The sequence below is a fragment of the Amphiura filiformis genome, chromosome 11 (assembly GCF_039555335.1).
Source record: "Amphiura filiformis chromosome 11, Afil_fr2py, whole genome shotgun sequence".
In the NCBI taxonomy this organism is placed as follows: domain Eukaryota; kingdom Metazoa; phylum Echinodermata; class Ophiuroidea; order Amphilepidida; family Amphiuridae; genus Amphiura; species Amphiura filiformis.
The window spans coordinates 66,574,190-66,600,834 of record NC_092638.1 but is presented as its reverse complement, the minus strand read 5'-3'; the positions used below and the strand labels follow the sequence as shown (position 1 = coordinate 66,600,834).

Below are 26,645 nucleotides of genomic sequence, written 5' to 3'. Positions count from 1 at the left end.
GTTTTCGTATCTGAACAATAGACTTACGGAAACTGAAAAGATAAAAAGACCCTTGGTGGCGCTGGCATGAAAAATGACAAAAACCATGAAACCAAGACTAAGTCAGGATTTTTAGTCTGTTATTGAGGTATGGCGACTTCTGGTAATGAGCCCTCGAAACTTAGGGCATATGTTTATTTTGTATCTCTAATAATAATATTTTGTTAAATGTCGACATTGGTTATGGGCTTTATTAAATTGCAAATTTCATCATGCAATGTTTGCAGTTCTGTGTGCGTTTTTCATTAAATGGTCTCAGCCTATAGTAGTCTTTTTAATTCTGTCTTTGATTATAATAAAATGTTTCCCACCCGGGGGTGACACTTATTATAAGACCCGGGTCAATATTTCATGTATTTATAAGGGTCCTTTTCATATCTCGAAATGCCATGAAGATATGACCCCCGAGTGGTGTAAAATGAAAGAGAAAAAGTAAAGAACATAATAAAAATATTTCCCCAGCCGGGGTGAGACTCATCATAAAACCCGGGCAATTATATTCATATTTTGGGTCTTTTCATATCTTGAAATGCCAAGAAGGTGTGACCCCGAGTGTTGTTAAATGAAAGAGAAAAAAGTAAGAATATTACAAAACTAATTTCCACTCCCGGAGGTGACACTCCTCATAAGACCCGTGTCAATATTCATCTTTTGAGTCTTTTTCTGCATTAAATATTTCAAGAAAAAACACAGAAGTGTAACCCCGGGTGGTGCCACATAAAGGAGAAAAAGTCTGAAACGTATTACACTACAACATTTTCATGCTGTAACCGGTCCACTTTTTTGTTGTCAAGTTTTCCTTGTAGTCGGATAGAACTGACTTATGAGTGTAAAGTTTGGTACATGTATGACTGACATGTTTTGCTTTAATTTTGACATCTCAGGTATATTGAATAAGAATATAATGGGTGCCCAGTTGGGCAAGGTTGGAATTTGGGCTCTATAGGGGTCAAGGACAGAAAAGTGACTAAGATGAAAATGGTTTCAAAATGTTTGTCTTGCTATAATAATTCGATAAATAAGAAATAATTTGCAACACCTACAATGTGTTTGACCCCCTGGAGCCCAAATTTCAACTTTGACCTTTTCGCTTATAACTTCAAACTGATTGGCCGTAGGTCAAACTACATATTTTCTGTAATCTGGTTTTTTTTAAATCAAGTCCGAGCAATTTTGAATTTTGACCCCTGTAAAACCTATCACCTTATTTCTTTTATTGTACAAAAAGGTGCTCACTGGGCACAACATGTTAGGCATCAACTTTAAACAAAAAAATGATAGCCTCACGCAACTTTACACTAAAAGGGAAAAGAACAAATGTCATCTATTCGACTATTAGATTTTCACATAATAAAAGACTTGTTATACCTTCACCCAATGAAACAACTGTTATTGTAATGTCCAAATTAGACATGACAGAATAGTTTATGTATTTGCACAGTAAAACATATTTCATAATACTGTTTGAAGTTTCAAATTTGACTTGTTCGTTCTTGAACTATAAAATGTTTACAAAAAAACCTCAATTTCAATAGAATTCAATTATCAACCAATGATCCGTATCTTGGAAAAAGGGTAATGATTTATAGTGCGCTCATCCACAAGCCCCACATCATTCCATCAACCATTAAACAAGTCAGGGACTTTGCTGCTTAGAAGCGAACACACTAGACATTCCACAATTCCCCTTTGCAACCAGGATCAGCTCCTCAAGTTTCGTACGGTTTACAACGAGACAATAATAGCAGTAAGTTCCTTGTCCAGGGGAATTTTTCCACGAGAGCGTACTAAACCACCGCCAGCGTTCAAACTTGCAACCTCTTGCACTATACAAGATATTTTATTTTCCCATAATTCACATGAAATCACACAAGTATAAATTTTAAAAACAAAGGCAATATCAAACAAACGAATTATGGAGGGGATGACCAGAAGGCCAGTAAGGCCAGAGGAAGTCACCCCTTAACAAAGAAATGTTACCATCAAAAGAAGTAAAAACAAAACAAAGCATAACAAACAAACGAGAAACACAATGCTCAAGAATTAATCATATTTTGAGATGAAGTCACGTTTATATATCTTACGGAAATGTTTCAATGAATTTGCCGTTTTTATTGAGTTTGGCAATGAATTCCATAATATTGGACCAGCAGTACGAATGGCATGGTCAGTAAATGTTTTGTTGTTCTTCATTAAGTTGAATTTATCTGCGTTTCTCGTTTGGTAATTATGAATATTGGAACGTAGTGTAAAGAAGCCATCAAATACGCCCGGTAATTCATTATTACTGTACTTGTACATAAATACCCCAATTCAAGTTTGTAGGTGTCTGCAAGAGTTAAAATATTGTATTTGGCAAATAAGGGAGCAGTGTGGCTTCTATAATGACTATTTGCTATTGTCCTCACAGCCCATTTCTGTAATTTCATAATTTTATCCAAGTATGTTTTACACGTATCCCCCCGTAAAAAATATTCCGACTATTTCCATAGTCGAAAGCCTTATTGAGCTAACTAATATTGACTGCCTGTTATGAATCCTAGTGGCCTATCGACGGGTTAGTGTAAGAATTATGGGGAAGTTACAACGGATTATGAAAAAGACACCTAATTATAAAAGTTTTAAAAGTACTTAATTAAAATCAAATTAATTACAAAGTTTAGAAAAAATAGTAAAACAGTTGAAAAAACAAAATCCGCTTCTCCTTCCAAAACGATTAAGATGTCAGTAGTACGACTTTCTTGTACTATTAAAAGGGACTCCTAAGCCCATCGAAGTATCTATGGATTCTTCACTTTTACTCTTTACATGGACTTTTAATTAAATGCCACATTGTTGATCTTGTTTATTGATGATCATTGAATCTGTGCCATGTCACGCATGATACACCGTCTGATACTTATAATAACGTTTTCACGGTTTTTACCCTTTGCGCCAAAAGCAAAATATTCGTTTAAAAGCGTTTTTGAAGAGTGGATTTGCTGCAGCATAGCACGCTGGGTTAAACAAACTACTAATTCGGGCCACGTAGACACTCGTCTGTAATGACAAAAGACAAAACAAACGGTTAGTACAAGAAATAGCTGCCAGGTGTTTATTAGCAGAACGGTAAACTGCAGATCCGTCAGTACACGCTTTTTCAATGGGAAATGAACTTTGCTGCTTGGATGATGTCACGACGAGGTTAGCATTTATTCCGTATTGAAAAGCATGTACTGACGGATCTGCACTCGATCGGCCTCTTAGGTATGTATTATCCTAACTCCGCCAGGTCCTACGCGCGGCGTCCTTCTACTTTACCCACAATCATGTACGTTGTTACCCATAATCCTGTTCGGCCGCGAATAGGGCCTGATGAACCGGCACAGAGAAGCGGCCGTGCGGATAGGTTAGGAGACTGACGGATTTAGTCTAGTATGGACATATACATATATGTATATACACCAGGCACAAAAAGAAACTCGTCAGTTATATTCATCCTTGCTGTTCTATAACTTGATAATTTTGGATTATTCTGAAATATACATTTTGTTAATTGGACTTTGCTTTCTCATTTGACACCCTGTTCGTGAAAAACGAACAAGAATTGACCAAGATATGCGCCTCCAAAGCCTCAAACCCCAAAATCAAAAGTCGCATTTTCAACGATTTTCAATGGGAACGCATCGTTGTATTGCACACAAGCACCACGGGCCAATCAATAAAGCACACAGTGTAACAGGCACAATTGAATCGTTAAAATTGCAACTTTTCATTTTGGGGTTTGAGAGTTTGGAGGCGCATATCTTGATCAATTCTTGCTCAATGTTCACGAACAGGGTGTCAAATGAGAAAGAAAAGTCCAATTAACAAAATGTATATTTCAGAATAATCCGAAATTATCAAGTTATTGAACAGCAAGGATGAATATAACTGACGAGTTTCTTTTTGTGCCTGGTGTATATATATATATTATTAGGCTGATTCACAAAAAATGAAATTGGTATTTTTCAACGGGACACCCCCTCATTTTGTTCATTTTGGTAATAAAATTATACCTGCAAAATATGAGGGGGTGTTACCGGTCAATGAACTTTTGTACACAAGTCAATGGGATTTTTTGTCAAAAATTTCAAACGCTTATTTCAGGGCCTAAAAAGTCTACCAGGCTTGCAAAACTGAAGTAAATGTTCAATGATATACCTAACTTTGTGAAAACATGGGTTTTTACCAAATTAAAGTTCATATTTGACTGTAATAATAAAAAATGTTTCAAAAGTGACAGAGGGAGTGTAGCTCAAGAAAAGAATACCCTGGGATATCCCCTGGAATCCCACCAGGCACCCCAAATTTATACCTTATTGAACTGAACTGTTGATAAAAAAAAAGATTAAAATTCTTCACATAATAGTTTACCCCAATGGTGATACCAGCTTTTGAAATCTTATGTAATAGTAACTATCAAAATCCATACATCTGTATCAGGGGTGGTCATTATGGCCATACCTGCAAGATTTGTATTGTTTGAATTGAATGACCACAGGAAGGATTAGATTCACCATGGTTGAAAAGAAATGTATATAAATTGGGGTCACAACATTGGATAGTGGCCAGTTCAAAACTACATAATATTTTGGCTGTTCCAGCAACTGCCTTGCCCCCAAATGTAACAGTTTTCACAAAAATGCAATTTTCTGGAAAGCAGGTTAACATTTTTACAATTTTCTTTAGCATTTATTTTAAGGACATTACTCACACTATGATCAAATATTTTTGGCACAATCAGGGAAAATTAACATGGCTTTTTTGTGTTGTAAAGAAAATGGCTCATAAATCCCATTGACTTTGTGTACAAAAGTTCATTGACCAGTAGCACCCCCTAAACTTTTTTGAATTTTTTTTCATATTTTGCAGGTATGATTTTATTATCAAAATGAACAAAATGAGGGGGTGTCCCGTTGAAAAATACCAATTTCATTTTTTGTGAATCGCCCTAATATATATATCGATACAAATTGAGAAGGATCTTTTGTGGAGATCCCTAATAAACCAGAAGCAAAAATAAACATGCACTAGATAACGTAAAAAACTCGATAGTTAGCATATGTGCTTACTATCGAGCACTTTTAAAAACATGCACACATGAAGAGCCCTTCCACAATAATGTAAAGGGTTTTGAGCAAATCATCGATACACAAGTAAACCTGCAAATGTGTGTCTCAACCCCATTCGTCATTGCCACATGCAATTTCGATGCCCGGGAAATTTGAATATCACGTGGTGAGAGACTGCTGTTTTTAAGATCAGTTAATAAAACCACGTGATTCGTGCTTGATAATTATTTTTCTAATTATAAGGCATAATGTTGTGATTGCCGGAGTGTTCTTTTAAATATCTTATTTACCTGGTATAGTGCCAGTGGTATGCAAGTAGGACACATGTTGAACACAACCACCAGAATAGCCCACGGAATTCCCGACGCTAAAAACACTGCAAAGATAAACGACAGAGTGCGCACTGCCCTATTACCCTCTTGCCTCATTTTTCGACTTTCGAACCGACCACCACCTGATTGGCAATCTCTTTGCGACCCTGGATCACTACCAGGAGTTGAACTCATCTCCTCTGATGCTGCTACTCCTGTACTTGCCGTATTTTTAGAAGATATTCCCGAATCACCTTCACTTGCTTGTACTGCATCCATCCGGGTCTTTTTCTTGTATTTCCTTGCTCCCATGCGCTTTCTATACACCCTGTAGACTTTAGTGTAAAGTATCGCCATCGCAACGACAGGGACCCAAAATAGTTCCAACTGTGCAAAGGAGGCAAACCCAATGCTGTTAATGTATTCTGGTTGACAAATATATGGCGGGACAGATCTTCCGCTAACAACTGGCCAGATGAAAATCGCAGGTGTCCAGATTAAGAGGGAGGCGATGTAACAAATTGAGATCCAGAGGGCGGCATAACGCCAATTACGCTGTTGGAAATGTTTGATAGGGTGAACAATAGAACGGTATCTGTCAACGGCTATTATGAGAACGGCAATGGAAGTCGCATTTAGCGTAGTGTGGTTCACCCATAGATAAAAATCGCACATAGGAATGCTGAACGGCCAGTAACCAACAATCCAATACGCTCCGTACATCGGCATAGGAAAAAGCCCGCCAATTAAATCTAATATCGCTAGGTTTAACACATAAAAGTTTGTGTATGTTCTTAAAGCACGTGTTGTAAAGTAAGCATAGATGACTATCGCGTTACCGATTGCTGTACCAAGTGATGTCAATGCGACAACCAATGACAAAACGACTTGTACTGAAATTGGCCATGGGGGTTGGGTGCCCGGTTCAACGCTAGTAGCTGAGTCATTGAGTGTGGTAGATAGGTACATTACGTCTGTTGTTGCATCCATTGGAATGGTGATGTTTACTCTGCAAAAATGATTTATGAACAGAAAAATACAAAGGCAGATGTTAAGTTATCGCAAACCCAATTTCAAATACAATTCATTTAACAATGACATTTACTAGAGACATTAGATTAATAACACACATATTGGAATATTCCATGCCTGTGCTCTCTAAGCGTACTTGAATTCAGCTGACGCCGGTACAGCGTCTCACGCGCAAAGTTTCTTTTGTGTACGCTCGCGCTATTTGCGCCATTTTTGAGTTAGCACAAGCAAAACATGACTTAGCGTCGACCGCCACAGAAAACATGCCCAGTTTCCGCGGTATGCTAGAGACAAAGCTAGACAATAAACATGATAAGGCTATTCCAGATGAATACCACACATCCCCAAGACATATGACCTTAATCGTTCCCACGAGGAATGCTCCTTTTGAAACCTGTGTGGGAGATGAAGGTCATTGCTTTCATAGGAGAGGGGTGAATGGGTTTCAAATGAATAGTCCAATGCTACTTACCCATTATACCTCTACACTTAAAATAGTGTCGCACGCAGCAAACGTGTGCCTCTAAATTGCAATATACACGAGAGCTGTAAGACCATAAGAGAATACTGAAGGAAATCCTATAGAAATGCACAATTTTCTGTCAACGGAGGTGAATTCGATTGTTCCTTTATAGATACCGGTGCCTTTGAAAACGAACCCTAAAAGTATCTTTTTAAGCGCATCATCCACATTATGCTACGGTGTCGAGAGCTATCTACGAGGGGCAGTCAGTATGTTTTAAGAGTTGACTCGTGACGTCATTTGTGGATCGTTTTCATGGCATTTCTCAATGATTACATAAACACTGTACCTTTGTCTTTCAAACAACACATGTAAAAATTATATCGCACACATGATTACGTAACAGCATTAGCATAAAATCAATGGTCTAGAGTCACCTGGTGAAATTGAGTCGTTTTTGTTAAGGGAAATAAGAGGCTGAAATGAGGTGTTGTTGTATTTTCTATATTTTCTCGGGAATTAAAGAATGGAGAATGCTGCCTTTTGGAACAGTAATAAAACACAAACTACCAGTTCATAAAACCATGTTTGTTGGGCTGTAAAGGTTTTAGTTTATTTAAAATGCGTGGTCAAATATGTCTTATTTTTGACAAAAACAAGGCTTTTCTTTCTTTAAAAATCTTGATATTGCCAAAAATAGCAAACGCGGAAATTTAATTTTTTTTGCCAGTTCTGTTGACTAATCTCCAAACATTTAAACGGGAGACTCCCTAGAAAATATCTGAATCCGTGATTAAAATATAACTGTTATTCTACCATTGTTACATTTATACAAAAAGTAGTGGTACAAAGAGAGAGGTCATCGTTTGAATAAGAAATGTATTTTTAAAACTTTTCTGTTCATTTCAGGTTGAGATCAACCATAAAAATTCATATGAATATTTAAATCACAATTTTCATAGCATTTTGTAATATTTTAGGCCCTATTTACATGGAATTTTGCCATTTTCGTGCATTTCCACCATTTTGTATCGGTCATCCCACCTACGCACGCGCAGATTGTAGTTTGATTTGCACCATTTATCATCGCACTGAGTACCAGCTCTCACACGTGACCCATCATTAAATTTTAGTCTGTTTCATTTTGGAGATAATTGATGTCATTTGTAATAACTGCTTTTTCATTTTCGCCATTTTTGCAGAATAATTTCGCTTCCATTCAAGCCCTAAAGTTGTTGAAGTTTCCAGACGTTTCAGAGTTTTTTCAGAGTTTAATGCCAACTCTCATATTTTACCAAATGCAAACTGAGGACCTAGTGTTTATTCCTGCCCAAAACTAGCCATATGCACCTTGTACTTTTGCCGTTCTCGGACATTGTAAACACGTGTTTTTTCTGTAATTTAAAAGGCCCGCCTTTTTGCGTGATTTGGCAGTGTCCATAGACTATTGATTTTATGCTAATGCTGTTACGTAATCATGTGTATGATATAATTTTTACATGTGTTGTTTGAAAGACAAAGGTACAATGTTTATGTAATCATTGAGAAATGCCATGAAAACAATCCACAAATGACGTCACGAGTCAACTCTTAAAACATACTGACTGCCCCTCGTATGTACTTGGTTCGATAAAGCCATAGGTCAAGTGAGAGGAATCTAAGCGAACGTACCGTCGATTCATGCAAGGAATAGTTGCCATGGACTAAATGGTGATTACTGACGGAGCATATTGGGACATGACATTTATTATTAAACAAACACATTTGTTTTACTAAAGTGACTGTTTTATATGTGATGCGATCAAGCAAAATCAGTCGGAACTCGGAAATATTGATTTTGAGATATAGCCAAACAAACGAAATATTTCCTGAAACTCTTTAATTGCTCATATCTTTGGAACTGGTTGTTCAATTTCAATGGAGTTTTCTTCAAAATGCAACTTTGCAAATATTTTGTACTCTTCTATAAGAAACTGAAAATTTAATATTTCTGAGTTCCGACTGATTTTGCTTGATCACATCACATATGCTTTCTGTTTGCTTTACTCATCAGAGCAAATAAAATCGATTGTATAATGTATATTTTGTTGAATGTTTGCGCATTACATGCCATATTGAATTATCAAATAGGTCTTTAGCAATTAACTGAAGTGGATTATTTCGTAACCATCTAACAGTAAAATTTGTTTGTTGACCAGACAACTACGGATTATTATGCGTGCCCGTACACTACGAATGAGCCGTAAAGTCGGCAAATTGTATTCTGAGTTACCGTGTAATATGTGCGTGAAGGTCGTATTCATAGGTACCTCAATTTGGAGCGACAAGTATCTCATTTGAACACCGATTAAACCAATCAATAGTCCTATTGCTGAAGAGGAATAAGCTTCTACCTATTTGTATAGAATCCTTAAATAACTGTAGTCTTTGTTTGCTTTGGCTAAATCCTGTTCAAGTGGTGGGTTACAAGGCATTGTATTTTGTCTATGTATGCATTACCAACAACTAACAATGATAATTTGAAATGACCACGGCTGATTCGTCGTGTCCGGTCACATATGTGTTCAGTGTGTGTGTGGTTGTACGTTCACTTTTGTTGCCCAAAATGATACCTTTTATAAACTGAATTGCCTTTCTGTTAAAGGGGCTTTGAGAGATTTCTTGTGAAATTTAAATCAGAAAATATTGTTTTATTTTAATAGCTTGAATACTGAGAGAGCCTACCAAGTAAATTTAGCGGACAAAATCTAGAAAAATTGAAAATAAGAGACATATTGTGCAACGCACACATAGCATTAATTAAGCTCTAAATTTAGCCCTTAATATTGAAACCTATGGTCATTACGCAGAACATTAATTAAGTCGCAGACTTTCTTTAGTGTGAACTGGTTATTGTGTCAAGGGTTCATATGGTAACGTACATATAGCATATTGTTTTCAAGACCGTACACAGGATATGAAACACGACGAGGCAATATGGAATAGGCTATTCCAGTTGAAATCCATACACCCCCTATGATAGACTTCTCTGTAGTCCACTTGCCAATTTTGCATACTCTGGCTATTACATTTAAGCTTAAAACTCTGATTTAATTAATGTGTGCACAATTGATAGATTTTCACAACTGATCTTTTCAGTCACCGTACGCCCTCTGTTTGTTAGCTTCTCAAGTGGACTACTGACTTTGGATTGCGGTTTACATGCTTAACACGGCTGTCTATGAGCTTCTATGGATGAGATTGTCGGACATCTGGCCTACTAAAATTGGCCATGATGTAATGCATCTTTAAATGGATCTGGCTTGTGATTGGTCGCCCAGATCTCGTTATTGTTTAAATCCTCCCGACACGTACTGGTACCATTAACTATACATGGTACACAACTATCTAGGGAATGCGGCGCTTTTGTGCTGGCGCGAAAGTTGGTGGATGAAGGTATGCATCTAGCGCGTATTGTACCACCATGCTTAGTCTTGTAGTTAGATTTGATTGATAAACAAGTATGATTGACAGTGTGTTTTAGAGAACGAAGTCCCGGGGTAAGGTTCTGCTTAAAAGTGAAAGTCCATAGTCGATTTTTAACTCGGATAATAAACTGGCAGATTCTAAAATTAAAATTGTTCAGTATTGAAGTGCCATTATAATTATGCTAATTATGATATGTTGCATTCAATAATATAAGCCTACGTATACTTTACTTTTACTGTCACAAATATAATTATATAAACTTTTTCATAACCATTTTATACTAGTATTTTGATGTAATAAATATCAGGATAATTTCGAGTTCAACTGAATGGGTTCATCATGATTAATAACATTTTTATTTATCAAAAATCGACTATGGCATAGTCTACCCCTATGGAAGACATGACCTTAATCTTCCACACAGGGAGTGTGAATTTCAAAAGGGATTATCTGAATGGAAATCTACACCCCGTAGTTGGGATATTTAGGTCATGTATTCCATAGGGGGTGTAAGGGTGTCAACTGTAATATCCCAGTATCACCTTTTCGCTCTTCCCACCTGCCATTGCCTTGCTTTTTTCGCTCAGGTACACCTGAGTGAATATATACATTCAGTTTAGACCTTGAAATAAAATTTGACCCTTGAACCTAAGTAGCTCTAAGTCGAGCTTCTTTTGCAAATGCTCTTGCTTTGTAATCACTAAAAATATTTTGTAGAATAATGCATGGTATCTCAGTAATAGAAATGCACTAAATGCAGACTACTGCCAGCTCCTAAAATAACCTCACTCCTCATGACATAGTTCATAAATATATGCAGCAGTGAGATTTCTAGTTTGAGGTGGGGATAGGATATTAGCCTCATTCCACATGAAATTATTTATAAGACTGTGTTCTGTAGCCCATAGTGGAGGGTTTTGTTACCTGGGAATGATAATCAGTTTCAATATTATGAGTGTTGACAGATTGATAGTGTAGTGGTCTGGAAGTTGAAGTTGAAGTTTAATAACAAGTTACAAACTGTCCATGAACAGATTTTGTTTTATGGACAAAGTCAGCTAGCTAGGTCAGCCTGCATGGTCAATTATACCAAGTTACCAAATGTCCATGAACTTCTTAAATTTGCAATGAGAGATAAGTAAGGTGTTCTGATTGTTTTGGATTTGCCAGAAGTTCACAGTGCATGTGGTCATCTCATCCACACTATATACACAGTAGTCATCTCATTCACACTCTACACAACAGCCTGCCACAGCACCATCTTCAAGAATCAAGACCAACAGAAATTGGAATATTCCGCAGATACAAATTTATATCCAGCAGCATCTTCAACGCCAACAGATTGAAATATCCCACAAACACAAATTTATCAAGTTTAAACCATTTTGGGTAAAATGGCATCTGAAATAGAACAGAGCACATTGGAGCTAAGGGCTTAAATTTTTTTTTTTTGAAAAAATTATGCATTGGTGATAAAGTGTGTAATATTTAAATTGTATTATTTAGATCGTTAACATGTACAACTTAAACTTTACTTTTTATTTTCATGGGTAACATTCAAGTGCATAGGCCTACATCACTAAATGTGACATAATATGTTAAAGGAGTATTTCACAATCCTATAGCATCCACTTTTTATGACATTTGTCAGTAGATATCCAGGAGTAAAAGCTTAAATCTCACAACTTCAGTTGATCAGATTGTTTGTTTGCAAGAATAAAATAAGCATGTACGCTTATCAATCAACATCAAAATTGATGAGTACTCATTTTGATACAGCCTCTATGTGTATTTATATGCCCCATATGCCACTTGCTGTGTTGTAATTTGGCGAACAAGTTTGACGATATGCTTGCTAAATGAATTAATCGGCAAGAATTATTTTAATACAGAAACAGTTCTGCCAGAGTTTTCCAGTGGTATAAAAATGATAAAAATCTGAATATTTCTGTACAAAGTGTGGATCACGGAATGTCCCTTTCAAATTGTGTTGAATTGATGTCCAAATCAGTACACATCATTGAAATTACATACATGTTTGTAAATTACTTTAGTATAACTTTGGGTTTACTTTTCATTACCATTTGTATATATTACATGTACATGTTGAAGTGTTTAAAAAAATCCAATATGGGGTGGGCCTACATATACACAAAATAGACCTACGTACACCATTGAAACCTGTTTCTTACTTCATGTATGTTGTGTTATACTCTGATCAGCTCATAATATGCAGGACTCATAACATTGTGGATTGATATACGTAGAATGGCATACACACACAGCTGGGCGCAGCACCTACGCGAACTGCGCTTTGCATATTGCGTGAATGACACATGCTTTTGTGAATTTACGCGCGGCGTAATTTGGAACTTTATTGACTTGCGCAGTAACAAAAAACAAATAATTCCTGCCTATTAAGAGCTGATCATAGTATAAATATATAGAATAACATTAAAGCTATAGTACACTTTTTTATAACAAGCAGTTTATTAGTAGGCCTACATGAATTACCACCGACCTACATTGTAAAACCATGTTTTCCAATCATGCCTGAGCACTCCCTTTTAAAGGGGTTTTTATTTAACCTTTCTCTATTAAAAGAACTGATTGAATGTAGCTATGGCTTTCACACTTAGGCCTGAAAAATCATTGTATTGGCGTAGCTGGCATTGACAACCAGGTTTTCTAAACTTGTAATTGGGTGGCCTAATTGAGCAACTTATGAGTGGCTTTTGACCGTTTGTTATTGATTAAGAAAACAATTCGGTCGATTCACAATACGATGTGCCTCCAGCGTTTGCTGGGGAGAGGTCAAAATACGCAGTGCAGACTGAATGGGAAAATGTCGACATCCAAAGCCCGCGTAATACGAATACAGGAACATAATGTCGTGTTACACGCGAATACGCAGTAAAACAGTAATTTACAATTATTGTAAAACAATTTTCTATCTATTGATCACACGGAATCCTTCGTGGGGCTGTTTTCTTTTGCAAACATTATTATTATCACACTAGCGTGAAAATCCAATGATGGCTAGAACGGCGATGTCAAAAATTGGACTGATAAAAGCAACCGCTGGCGGCGCATCGTATACTGAATCGCCAATTGCTGATTTGCGAAATTGGCTCCGGCGACTTTTGGTAGTTTGCCGTCTAATAGAAATTAATTGTTGAAAGAAAATTACGCGATACACGATGTCTGGACCCGCCTGTTAACCTTAGAACTATTGAGTCACGGACTAAGAAAGGGGGGGGGGGTAGTGTGGGTGAGTTGTTACAACCTCTCCTAATTTTCAATTATAAACGACAAATATCCAGTGATACTAAAAAAAAGTGCAAACATTGTCCACATAATATCGCTATGAAGTTATAATGCGAGGACGCTCATTTGGGAAAATTTGGGAGTATAGGCAAAATTTATTTTTGGTTTAAAATTCTACAAAAATGCGATTTTCACCGAATTTTCTCCTAAATATAAAAAGAAATGACTATTTTCACCTAACTAACAAGTAAAAAGTCAGTAGCTCTTGGAATAATTTTACACGAAAGTCATTGATTTTACTGTAGAAACCAATGGGACCCCCGCCCCACATATGGTCATCTTTGATGGCCGGTCCTACCCCGGGTAAGCTGCTGGGGTAAAGATTTTATCACTAAAATGAGCGCAAAGGATGGATCTACGATTAGCTTAGGTCGTTTGGACGTAAACACGTGCGCTGTAGTCCATACAGGACCAACGCAATATAAAATCAGAATTTTGGTCAGTTTTTGAGTTCAACACATATGTTCAAGTGCAAGGATCTAAATATGGCTTCTTAAGAACAAAAAAATTACGGGAGATATTCATCATTTTCTACTCCGGTATCCAAAGATTTATCGTCTGAATATCAAATCGTGCATAGCACATTCACGTGTATCGATCCCGGGTATTTATTTTAGTATCTCTGCTATACCAAGTAATTATTAGTCAGGCGATGTCGGTGTGTCCCCTGGACAAATCTTTAGTTTGCAACACTAATGAGGTATCCACTTATAATGTCGCGGGCAAAGCGAAATAGGCCAGAAATTAATGCCTAATTATTTTTAACCAGGTTAAATACAACAATTTATATGCAAGCATTATGGTCAAACTGACATTTCTGAAAAATAAATTACATTAAAATGTTTCATTTGGTTGAGAAATTTACCAAAAAGGTGTTATAACTCATGTGTTTTATAAAGAGCGAGTCTAGCACATACATGTAATAATTAATGATTATATGCCTTGGATAACAATAGCAAGTGGTTCGCTAACGGACTGAGAGTGTTCACATAAGCACGCGTTGCCTTGATAGGAACGTGCAAGTGTAAACAGAGAAGTAGCCAATTTTTTGATATTTTGTAAATGTTTGTGTTTGTGCTATTTGCTTGACACTTCGTTTATATTACAAATTATACAGGGTGTCTCGAACTGTTAATTCAGGCTGTGACGTAGCGTCATAGGTGCAAAAATCCCATTGAAAAATTACCGAAATATGGCTTGTGCCCCCTAATCAGACCCGGTACCCCCCAATAATGGTCGGTGCCCCCCGGGCGGTGCTCCCCATGATGACCCACGCTACGCCACTGATACAGGATGTTTTTGCCATTTGCAACGACAGTACAAAATCAGTATAGAATATTGATTTTTTGAAGCATAAAGCTGAATTTATTCAACATTGAGGTTCAGCGTTTTTGTTGCATTGGGAAAAGCGCGCTACATCGTATCGTGGGGGTACCCACAAAATGAAGACATCTATGGCATTTAATGGCCTCTAGAGGGGGTAGGGACAGGTCTTAAATATACCACCAGAATGACACACTGTACATGTCACCTTCAGCCACTATGGGAGTATCAACACACAGTTTCATACCCCCACAATGTCATGTTGTACCAATAAACATACAACATACACGAACCCTATGGGGGTACCCCCATAATATAGCTCTTGCGGGTATGTGTGCGTCTACACAAAAATGCAAAATTGGTCCTGCAACCATTTTTACATTCGAGATTAAAGGTATTTTATTTTTAAAATTTTTATTATTATATCGTATTTTTAAAACAGTTTAATTAATAATAGCCGAGGGATGTGGTTTTCACATTATGTTAACAATACGTTTTAAAACATATGGAACGGTTTCTATACAAAACGATAAACCATCATGCGCACAGTTTCCTCCTCGATACACCTGAGCACACATTTTCGTCCAAGAGCTCTCAAGCAAGCAGTGAATTGTCTCCGCACTGCAGTCTTTATTAAATTTTACACTACACGGTTGAGTGCATAGCAATGTAAGAGCTGTGGAGCTTCTAGCTGAAAAATGGGCTTCTTTGATTGGTTTTCGTCGAAACCTCAAGTGTTCCCTTCATCCAATCAGAATTTGTTTACATCAAACAAAAGCTAACACTTCCCCTAAAAACACTTTTCGTCACTAGGTCAACAGATGTTATAGCAAGGCGAATGTGGAAAATCTGTTGAAAACTACCTATCCAAGCACATTTTTGACCAAAATGTAGGTTTTAAAAGTCAAAACCTCAAGTATTCCTTACAATTTCAAATTTTAAGAAATATTAAAAATATAAGCGCTTTCTTTTAATTTGTTTACCTGACTCAGATGTGAAGCAGAATAATTACTCAACACGATGACTGTTATTCCATCCTATTTAAAGCCATATTATAACATTTGCTGAGGAAGACGCCCTCACTGAATTTTTAAAATTCCTTTTTTTACACGATTAAATTGTACTTTATTAAACCAATATACCCTGCAAAAATCAAGACTCTAGGTGCTGTAGTTTTGTCAAAATCTGAGATTTTGAATAAAACGCCGGAACCGGCGCTTTATTATTACGATGGAATAATTAATCGAACGCATACACGATGTTCATAACACACAGTACGTACAACAACATGATCGAAGGAGTGGTACGTATTGGCGACATGTGCGCTGGTAGTATTTCTTTGCTTTGCCGTAGTTGTTCGGCTCAAAAATAAAAGGGGATATATCTGACAATAAAAGCTAACATTTTATGGCAAAGAAATGCTAATCTATTTTGTTTGAAAATGTTATAATATGGCTTTAAGCATGTACATCCAAAGATATGATGCTCTACATAAAATGCAGAAAATTCTAGTCGATCCCCTTTTCCCTATAATTGTCACGGTGTGATGAATACCTTTTGAATTGCCTGTCTAGATATGGCTTAAGGTGGTACTACACCCCTTGATAAATTTGTGACAATTTTTGCATTTTTCTCAAAAAATAATAACACACTGGTATCAAAAGTTATATTATAGGGCAAGGAATCCAGTTACTACACTGACATTTCAGTGACTCAAGACAAGCGGAACGTTATAAGAAAAGAGGTACCGCTAGCATGGCTAGAATGTACCTCATTTCTTAACACATAATGAACCACTTGTCTTGAATTACAAAAAAAATTTTTTGAGAAAAATGCAAAAATAGTCACAACATTTATCAAGGGGTGTAGTACCACCTTAAATGGCTTAATATAATATAACATTTCTAAAAATTAGACCAGGTGAATATTAGTATGCCCCAGTAAATTAACTGTCATTTAAAAACTTAAGCTCTAAATTACACAGAACAAAACCCTGACTTAGCCGACATCATGCTACACGCCACCGTAAAGCAGTATTCAGACTTTTTATTGTACGTACAATATTGTATGCAACATATCTACGTTGTTTAATCTATTGCCATTCTATTTCCAGTAATGTTTAAGTTCTAACGAATGTTTGATGACGTAAAATCGATAATATATTTCTACTAGATATTACATGTAACTTATTATCGATTTTTCGTCATTAAACATTCGTTATAAGTTAAACATTACTGGAAATAGAATGGCAATAGATTAAATAACGTAGATATGTTGCATACAATATTGTACGTACAATACTCGGAGTCTGTGGAGCGCTTAACTCTGAAAAAAAAATCAATTTATGATGCACATTAATTGCTATCTTCGTAAATGTGTTTCTTTCATCTTATATACTCATTCACCCTTTTAATAACACAAACATATAGTCTGCCCGTCGAATTTGATAACGGAAATGAATTATAGATTATTAAATGCATTTGTTATAGACAAATTGTACAAAGCAAACAATGCGGAATTACCATTAGTGAAATAATCAAACGATATAATGTATTAAATACAAATTTTATAAGGTTTATAGTCGACTCTCAGTATTTCAAATAATAGGTAGACATTTCACAACATTCCTGCAATAATAACAAGCTAAAGGCTTGGAGGAGGGGGCGGCAATCAATTCTCATTTTGGTAGGGGTGTAAGGCGCGGAGCGTCAAACTTTGTCAACTGCGCATATGCAAAAAGTATCTGTACGCTTTAAAACAAAAGCAATATCTTAAAGACACAAAACCTAAATTATCAAATAAAGCAGTCAATATTATGGATAACTTTGTTCTGCGTTTTTAACACCTCATTCAGTACGATGCAAGATTCTTTCCTCAGGTTATATTAATTTGAATGGAAACAGAGATCATTTCACAAGTGCCACGTTAAATCAGTGGGATATTTCTTCCTTCAGTGCGAATTCCACAGTCTTTTGTGACGGCTCATTACAGCGTGACAGATCGACGCGAATTCCACAGTCTTTTGTGACGGCTCATTACAGCGTGACAGATCGACGCAAATTCCACAGTCTTTTGTGACGGCTCATTACAGCGTGACAGATCGCCGTGAATTCCACAGTCTTTTGTGACGGCTCATTACAGCGTGACAGATCGACGCGAATTCCATAGTCTTTTGTGACGGCTCATTACAGCGTGACAGATCGACGCGAATTCCACAGTCTTTTGTGACGGCTCATTACAGCGTGACAGATCGACGCGAATTCCACAGTCTTTTGTGACGGCTCATTACAGCATGACAGATCGACGCGAATTCCACAGTCTTTTGTGACGGCTCATTACAGCGTGACAGATCGACGCGAATTCCACAGTCTTTGTGACGGCTCATTACAGCGTGACAGATCGACGCGAATTCCACAGTCTTTTGTGACGGCTCATTACAGCGTGACAGATCGACGCGAATTCCAGTCTTTTGTGACGGCTCATTACAGCGTGACAGATCGACGCGAATTCCACAGTCTTTTGTGACGGCTAATTACAGCGTGAAAGATCGACGCGAATTCCACAGTCTTTGTGACGGCTCATTACAGCGTGACAGATCGACGCGCATTACACAGTCTTTTGTGACGGCGCATTACAACGTGACAGATCGACGCGAATTCCACAGTCTTTTGTGACGGCTCATTACAGCGTGACAGATCGACGCGAATTCCAGTTTTTGTGACGGCTCATTACAGCGTGACAGATCGACGCGAATTCCACAGTCTTTTGTGACGGCTAATTACAGCGTGAAAGATCGACGCGAATTCCACAGTCTTTTGTGACGGCTCATTACAGCGTGACAGATCGACGAGAATTCCACAGTCTTTTGTGACGGCTCATTACAGCGTGACAGATCGACGCGAATTCCACAGTCTTTTGTGACGGCTCATTACAGCGTGACAGATCGACATTCACTTGTTGTTCTCATAATTAGCGCATTTCGAGAGAAAATTATATGTAAACCTTTGAACTATTTTTTTTAAATGCTCTCTCTTTCATTCAAATTAGTATAAATTGCGAAAACAAAGTCGTGCTGAATTAGTTATCAAATTCGCAGAACAACACTAACTATTGTTTTTGTTTTAAGTGCTTGGATACTTTTTGTGTCTTTTTGTGTGGCCTATTTAGATTGATGATTTTATTTAACCCAGCATTTATAAATTCTGTTTATGGAATTTAAACTATCCTGACATTAATCACATAATTTTGATGGCTTTAAAAGTCAATGCAGCTATATAATCCGTGTACCTTTTAGCATCGATTAATTTAACCCTTTCCACACGGTGTCGACTGCATCAAAATATCTCAAACCTCAAACCACCGAGTCCTTATTATTGGTCACATGCCAGTGATTTTACAGTTATGGGAGGACAAGATATCGATTTAGCTATCAACTTTTGAAAGCGTTTTGACCAAATACCTCATACTTTTTAATCTAGTGGCATTTTTTTAACCTGTACACTTTATTATGATACACCCTGTATTTAACCTTGAGCATTAAGTCACGTACCAGGATGTTAACGTCACCTATCATTTGAAAGGCGTTCTTTTATCATTATTTTTTTTATGGGAAACACAACTAAATATCATCAAAAAGTAGAATTACTCGTTTTAAATTGACCATGTTAATTCAACTTAATCAACACTTAAAGGGCTCCTTGTTATATAAAAAATACAATACGTCTATGTGTTTATATCCATGACGCCATTTGAAATCGACAATTTGTTAAAATGGATCCGTATAGAGGCAAAATGGGCTAACCAACATGTAGGTCAAAAGTGAGATACATACACTACATTATTGATTGGGGGTCATCTCGGGTCCGTAATGTTCTGGCATTGTCAGGACTGTACTCTACGGCTTAGATAGACAAATTAAAAATTCACTCTTTCGTTTCAAGTAATGAGTAGGATTGCTTGGTTTTGGTCATGTGGTTTCCTATTATCTTGCTTAAGCTCTTGACTGACGTTATTACCGATACCTTTGTCTGTACTTTTGTTAGAAACTTACTAAGTAGTTTCGGTTTTCATTTCAGTTTGTTATATAATCGTGTGACTACATAATCACATTGGTTTGAAGTTACCTGATCAAAGTATACAAAAGAAGTATTTAAATTTCGCAGTGCAATACCGTATTAATGAACAGAGAAATCGAACTAGTCAATCTACATTTCAAAGCGTGGTTTAGATGTTCAAATAATCCTAGGCTTATTTCCCTGTGAAAAATATAGACCATCGAAATATTTCCTCCCGAGATTACAAAAGAATAGACACTCGACTTTCCCCTCGAAGCACGCAGAAACTGATCATAGCGGAGTGAGCGCTCATCCGTTAGGCTTTATTGAACCCGTAACAAAAAGTAGCAGAAATCGCCTTGAAGAAGGAAAAATCTGAATTTGTCACTTTTGAAAGCATTTGTCATTCAAATGAGTAACTTAGTGGAATAAAATGGCATCGTGCCGAATAAGGTATCAAAGTACGCAGACAAAATTCGCCATCTATTGACTACTTTATTCTGCAATTTAGATTTAGTGTCTTTAAGATATGGCTTTTGTTTTAAGTGTTCGGATACTTTTTGGGCGCAGTATATATGACAATTTGTCATGTTTTGTGACTAACATTATCGGATTGTTTACTACTGGCCAGAAATTTTTATTCAATCCCGAAGTTTACTTTAACCAGATTCTTTTCGTTCTATGCACCATTTATGCAAACCAATACCGATTTGAAATTTATAGGTCATTACTCTCGCTTCCTCATACCGGATAGCATATATCACATTATTTCTCCTACAGGGTGTTACTGAAAGAACTGAACAGTTGGAAATTGGGCTACTAGTATTCCATTTAAGATCCACACTCCCCCTGTGGAAGATTTTGAAAATATTTGCCACAGGGGGAGTATGAATTTCAAATGGAATGAGCACATTAGGCAGCTCCGTTTAAATTATATACACCCGCTGAAAAAGATTAAACTTGATACTTCCCCTGAGGGAGGGTGAGTTTCAAATGGAGCTGCTAATGTGTTAATTTCATTTGAAATTCATACTCCCCCTGTGGAAGATATTTCCAAAATCTTCCACAGGGGGAGTATAGATTTGAAATGGAATAGCCCACTGTAAATTTTGAGTAGTTCAACTCAGAGCCCGGGGGGTCTTCCTGGTTGAAGGTATACGGGGATGTGCCACGGTTTTGGGGTACCTTTTCAGCGATTTTGGTATATCAATGGGTGGGTTTTCAGTGGAGACCAATGCGCCCAATTGGGCGCATTTTGGAAAAGGTGCATATAAAGCCCCCAATAATGGCACATTTGGGTGCTTTTTGGGTGATTTTTCTTGAAAATTGGTATACTGATGAGTATAAAAACAGAAAAAAGTAGCGTATAGAGAAAGTCAGCATCCGAAAGTCTGCGTGGCACACCCCCGTACAAAATTTTTCGAAGAACCCCCCGGGACACTGAGCAACATTATAGCAAAATAGCTTTCATTATACTTAATTCCTTTTCCTTTGTTCTAGATATAAAGACTTTTATAGTTCATTAAAAACACCGAGCATTACCAAGAAAGACGCAATGAAAATCTATTTTTACTCGTAGAATGGATGAAAAACGAGGTGTGATTTCAAAATGGTTACAATCAAGAACAGAACGGTCAGCCCGAGATTACACAGCCTATAACTCCCAAATTCAATGATCTAATCAACTCAAATAAATGTTAGAATTAAAGCTTTTTCTATTGAACCATACCTTAAAAATAAAATACTAAAATTACGAAATACCTATTTAATGCAAGATACAATTAAATTGATTTGTTAAAGCTAGTGGCGGATTGAATAAAACAAAAGGGAAGTACTTTAGGAAGTCATTACCAGTTTACCGCAGTGTAACCACAATAACCCGCCTTGTTCTACTTGATACAGGGTGTCGCTTAAAGAACTACACCGTCAGAAAATGCCATTTTTAGTATTGTACTGCCACAACAAAACAGAACGGAATAGGGTATGGTATTAAGTAATAAAGCAACTTTTACATATTTTGTGAATTTCGAAATTGAGTAAGTTGTGATGATGAGGCTGTGGATCACGAAGTGCCCCTCAAGGTGTAGTAGGTAAACCTCTATCATTGGCTTTAGGCCCATGAAAGTCAATTCCGAGTTTATCGTCCCTTTTTTTCCCATGTTGATGAGGTGACTTTTTCATTTTCATTTTCATTATTTCATCAGATTTCATTATTGACCTAAAATGCATGTTGATTTAAAGCCAAACTCATACGTGTGAGTTATAAACATATTTTTATATGGGCAGGGACTAGAAAAGTTAGATAAGAGCCTGGTTTTGCTTCCAAGTTATGAATTTATATGTTTTACAAACAAAAATATATGTTTCCAATTGCTAAAACTGGTCAAAACACCGATAATTTGAAAATAATGAATTATTTCGGCATTTTTGAAAATTTGACGCGGGTATTTTTGGTTTCCAAAAAGTGACGCGGGCGGGGGACGATAAACTCGGAATCGACTTTCATGCGCCTTATCGCCGATTTGTAAGGCTGTCCGAATTTAAAATCACACGCATTGGCTGTATAGTTAACAAAGCTCTACCTTTATCTTTTAATTCAATAACGTTTTCAGTAATTTCCGTAACTTGAAGAATTGTTTAACAAATAAGTAATATCATAATCATTATGTTACCATATCCTTCATGAATACTAACTGAAATATGTGTGTGCAAACATCCAATATGTGTAAACAATCGTGGTAGCCAATTGTTCCTATTGTTCCCATTTTTGAGGTAATTGCGATTTTCAAACTTTGTCACGTCCATGCAGAGTTCAAAAATATAACAAGTGCGTGCAACAAGAATGGGTATTTACAATGTACGTCAATAGCAGAAAACATTATAAATTATGAAAAAAATAAGTAAATGACAAAAAAAAAGCCTATTCTTGAAAGGTGTGTTGTTTCGGTAATGTTCAAGATTTTCTATTTTATCTCACGCGGTATAGGACATGCGAAACGTGACGTTAAAAATAGAAATCAACATACTTAGAGTGGGGTACTTTGTCGCACCCCAACGGTTTTAGAATAATGATTTTGCTTTGGTTCCGCGTAACATATTTAGAATTGTTTGTGAAGATTTCATGATTTATACGTGTTAAAAATAACGTTAAAAATTACGGATCGCATCCGAACTCCCTGTTTTATCTATTTATTTATTAAACAAAGAGGGTACAGTACAAGACAAAGCGGGTACATTCCTGTTCGTTTGGCTTCGCCTGAAGCGTTGGGCAGTATTGCCACAGGTACAGATACAGTGGTACTTATATTTTTTGCACGTTTTCTTATGATTGTAACATTTTTGGAGACACGCACTGTACAGCTGAATTTATACTCCATCGCCGGACGACGAGCGATTGGTATTGACCAATGAGTTAACGCGCTTTCCCCAACGTAATTAAAAGCGCGCAGCCTCATTGGCTAGAAACCAATCACTTGTCGCTCAACGATGGAGTACAAATTCAACTTATTTCTTGAAGTCCAGCATTACACACGTACGGACGAAAATGCATTAGTTGTCGTGGAAGTAAACAGCAAAGCAAAAGCTTAATCAATGCCCTACAAAGAATCTTGATTATATTTTCGGTTTGTGTCACAAATTAAATCCGGTAAATGAAACACCAGGCAATGATTTGTTTCAGTTTAGAACACTGCCAAATAAGAATAAAGTGTTTCGTGGAAGCAGTTTCAATGCTCGATGACGAAGCTTGTCAATATCGATATCAATATGTCAAGTATTAAGAATTAATTTATATGAAATATTACATTTTGGTGTACTAGTATTCCTAATACATTTGGGTGTATTTTTAACTAATCGGGTGTCTTTTTATACATTAGGGTGTATTCTTTATACAATTGGGTGTATTCGTCATACAGATGAGTTTATTTCGTACACATTTCAGTGTATTCCTTATACATTTGTCAGCCTTACATAATGCCGAATATGATTCCATTTGAAGAAAATACATACTTTTACAATGCAAAAACGTTTGATACACTGTAGGCCCTAAATCCCAACATTTTTAAAACACGTTATGCGTTTAGCCAAGTTGTTAATATAGTACATGTACGTTTTCAGAAAAAAGTTTCATATTTTGAAACTTATTCTCCTACACATCACAAATCCAAAATAAATTTCTCTGTTGAAACCCATACACCCATATGGGAGACATGACCTCAATCCCTGCCTTAATCTCCCACACAGGGGGTGTGGATTTGAAATGAAAATTTCAAATGAATCCGGGAACCCCCCGTTGAAATTCATACTACCTGTGAGGAAGGTCATGTCTTCCATAGCAGATGGATGGATTTCAGCTGGAATCGTGATAATAGTCCAATTACCAGTTACATAATTATATGACAAAATCAAACGCTCGCATTAAAATGATCCCCATTTAGTTTACTGTCAGAACATTGAAGCTTACCTTTAGATGCTGCTGAAGAGAAAAAGTTGCACATTCCTCCACTGAATAAAAACAATCAAATAGCATAAATATACGGAGTTGAATTATTAACTGTTGAAACGGAACAAAAATTTTGTTCAGTTCTTGGTGAGAGCAAGAAATTAACCGTACCGGATGATTTCCTATTGACAACTAACCCATAACCACGAGTCATGTCACGGTTGCCGGTTTGTTTCCATTCGGTGAAATCAGGGCGTTTTTAATCGGTGAGTTTTCTGTAGAGAAGAGTCAATTAAAAAAACAAAACAAAACAAAAACTAGTGCAAATTAAATGTCTGGGTCTCATTATCTATGAAATTAATTGCGATGTGAATGCAGTATACGTTCATTCTATGAGCTTTAAATATTTAGAAAAAAATAAATATTTAGGCCATTTCATTAATATACTTAAAGGTCCGTAACCCGATCGACAGCATCATCCCCCCGATTTTTTTCATTGTTGATGAGGTTTTGGTATCACATAATAGATACTATTTTTCTCATTACTATCCTGAAATTTGACGCTTCAAGTCGATGTATTTCCGGAGAAATCATGAAACACAGCGGTTTTTACAGGTTACCAGTTGTTCGCATTTTACACGACACGGGAGTTTTGGGTAGTCATAGAATGAAATCGTAATAGATTCGGAAGACTTCACCCCAGTACCAATTCGTCCGCAAAAATACATCAAATAGGCCCCCTAATGTCAAACTATAGATGGCGCTATAATGATATAAAACAAAAAAACAAAAATAAAGAAATACATAAGAGGCGAAATAAATAAGGAAACATGACCTATATTGTCAAGCATGATACGAGGAATATGAAAAAAATTATGAGAGCACCTCCCCCCCATTAAAAAATGAGTTAAAAAACAAAACAAAGAAAAATCATAAATATGTGAAAATGTGCATCATATAGCTAAAAATAAAGAAATAATTAAGCGAAGTAAATACAGCATGGGCTATCTTGTCAAGAATGATAATGAGCGCAGTGATATGTAATGTTTTTAAGATTAATCAGTATGAATAGAGGGTATAAAAGTGTACAGGGCGAGCCGGTTTTCAGTGCCAAGGCGAACACTTCCTGTTTCCACCGGGACATGCGCTCGGCCGTTGTTTCGGGATGCCTGACCAGAATGCAATGCACGCGTACCATTGTATTGGCTTGCTAATATGCTAATTATTCACATTTATGCTGAAATTGTTCCCGTTTTCTCACATAGATTGATAAAGGGGATAATATTTGACATTGTGTGTAAGTTTGAAGAGAATCCATATCCTAAACCGATAGGGTTACCCCCCTTTAAAGGCCCATTCAGTGATTTGCTCATCCGAACGATCGTAAAAATCATCAAAATTTAGATTTTGGTACCTTTGTCATTGTCATAGATGTGCGAGTGGTTCAGCCGAAAGCCGTGTATTTAAGACAAAATAAGACATTTTACACGAATCTGTAATTTAGATACTGACAGTATATACATTAGCTACATGTATTTGAATGTGGCTTCAACTTCGTCTGTACTGCTGTTTTCTTTATTTTGTGCCAATTTGTCATTTCAAAAATACCAAATGACAATTTGAATGACTTATCCTTCACTTATTTGCAATTTATAAACAATTTTAATTTTTTTACACTTGCGCTGGGATCACTGAATGGGTCTTTAATCCAACTTTATCCAAAGGCCTAACAATGAATAATTATACAGGCTGAGTCATAAAGAAGTAAACTCATGTTTGAGGGGCTGTAAATCAAGATCTCCAAGGAATCTGCTCAAAATAAAAATAGCATTGGAAAGAGCAAATTCTACACATCTAAATCAAAAAAAGAATTGTTGCAATTGCCCACAGCAAACTAAAGTTACAATCATTTGAATACAACCACCCATTTTTGTAGCTGCATACGGCTGATTGATTTTTATCCATTTCAATTTCAACGAATCAGCAAAGTGCTAACAGGATTTATTGTTGAAAAGACAACTTTTGCTTTTAATTAATATTCAACAAAGTACATCATGACGGTACTATAGTTTTTAGGGATACCAATTCAAGTCT

General features: G+C 36.6%; 1 protein-coding gene across 1 annotated transcript; it reads right to left on the bottom strand.

The window, feature by feature from the left end:
* Nucleotides 1-2,814: 2,814 nt before the first annotated feature.
* On the bottom strand, nt 2,815-24,721 carry LOC140165171 (muscarinic acetylcholine receptor M1-like). Its single transcript, XM_072188611.1, has 3 exons — nt 24,573-24,721; nt 5,423-6,452; nt 2,815-3,078 (listed from the first exon to the last, which is right to left on the bottom strand). Exons 2-3 carry the CDS (start codon nt 6,431-6,433, stop codon nt 2,962-2,964), a joined length of 1,128 nt encoding a protein of 375 aa, XP_072044712.1. The 5' UTR covers nt 6,434-6,452; nt 24,573-24,721; the 3' UTR covers nt 2,815-2,961.
* Between the last annotated feature and the right edge of the window lie 1,924 nt (nt 24,722-26,645).

Coding starts and splice junctions, on each gene's coding strand:
- LOC140165171 (XM_072188611.1), bottom strand. CDS start 6,433: ATGGATGCAACAACAGACGTAATGTACCTATCTACCACACTCAATGAC. Junction 3,079..5,422: donor TACCACTGGCACTATACCAG/GTAAATAAGATA, acceptor TTGTCATTACAG/ACGAGTGTCTACGTGGCCCG.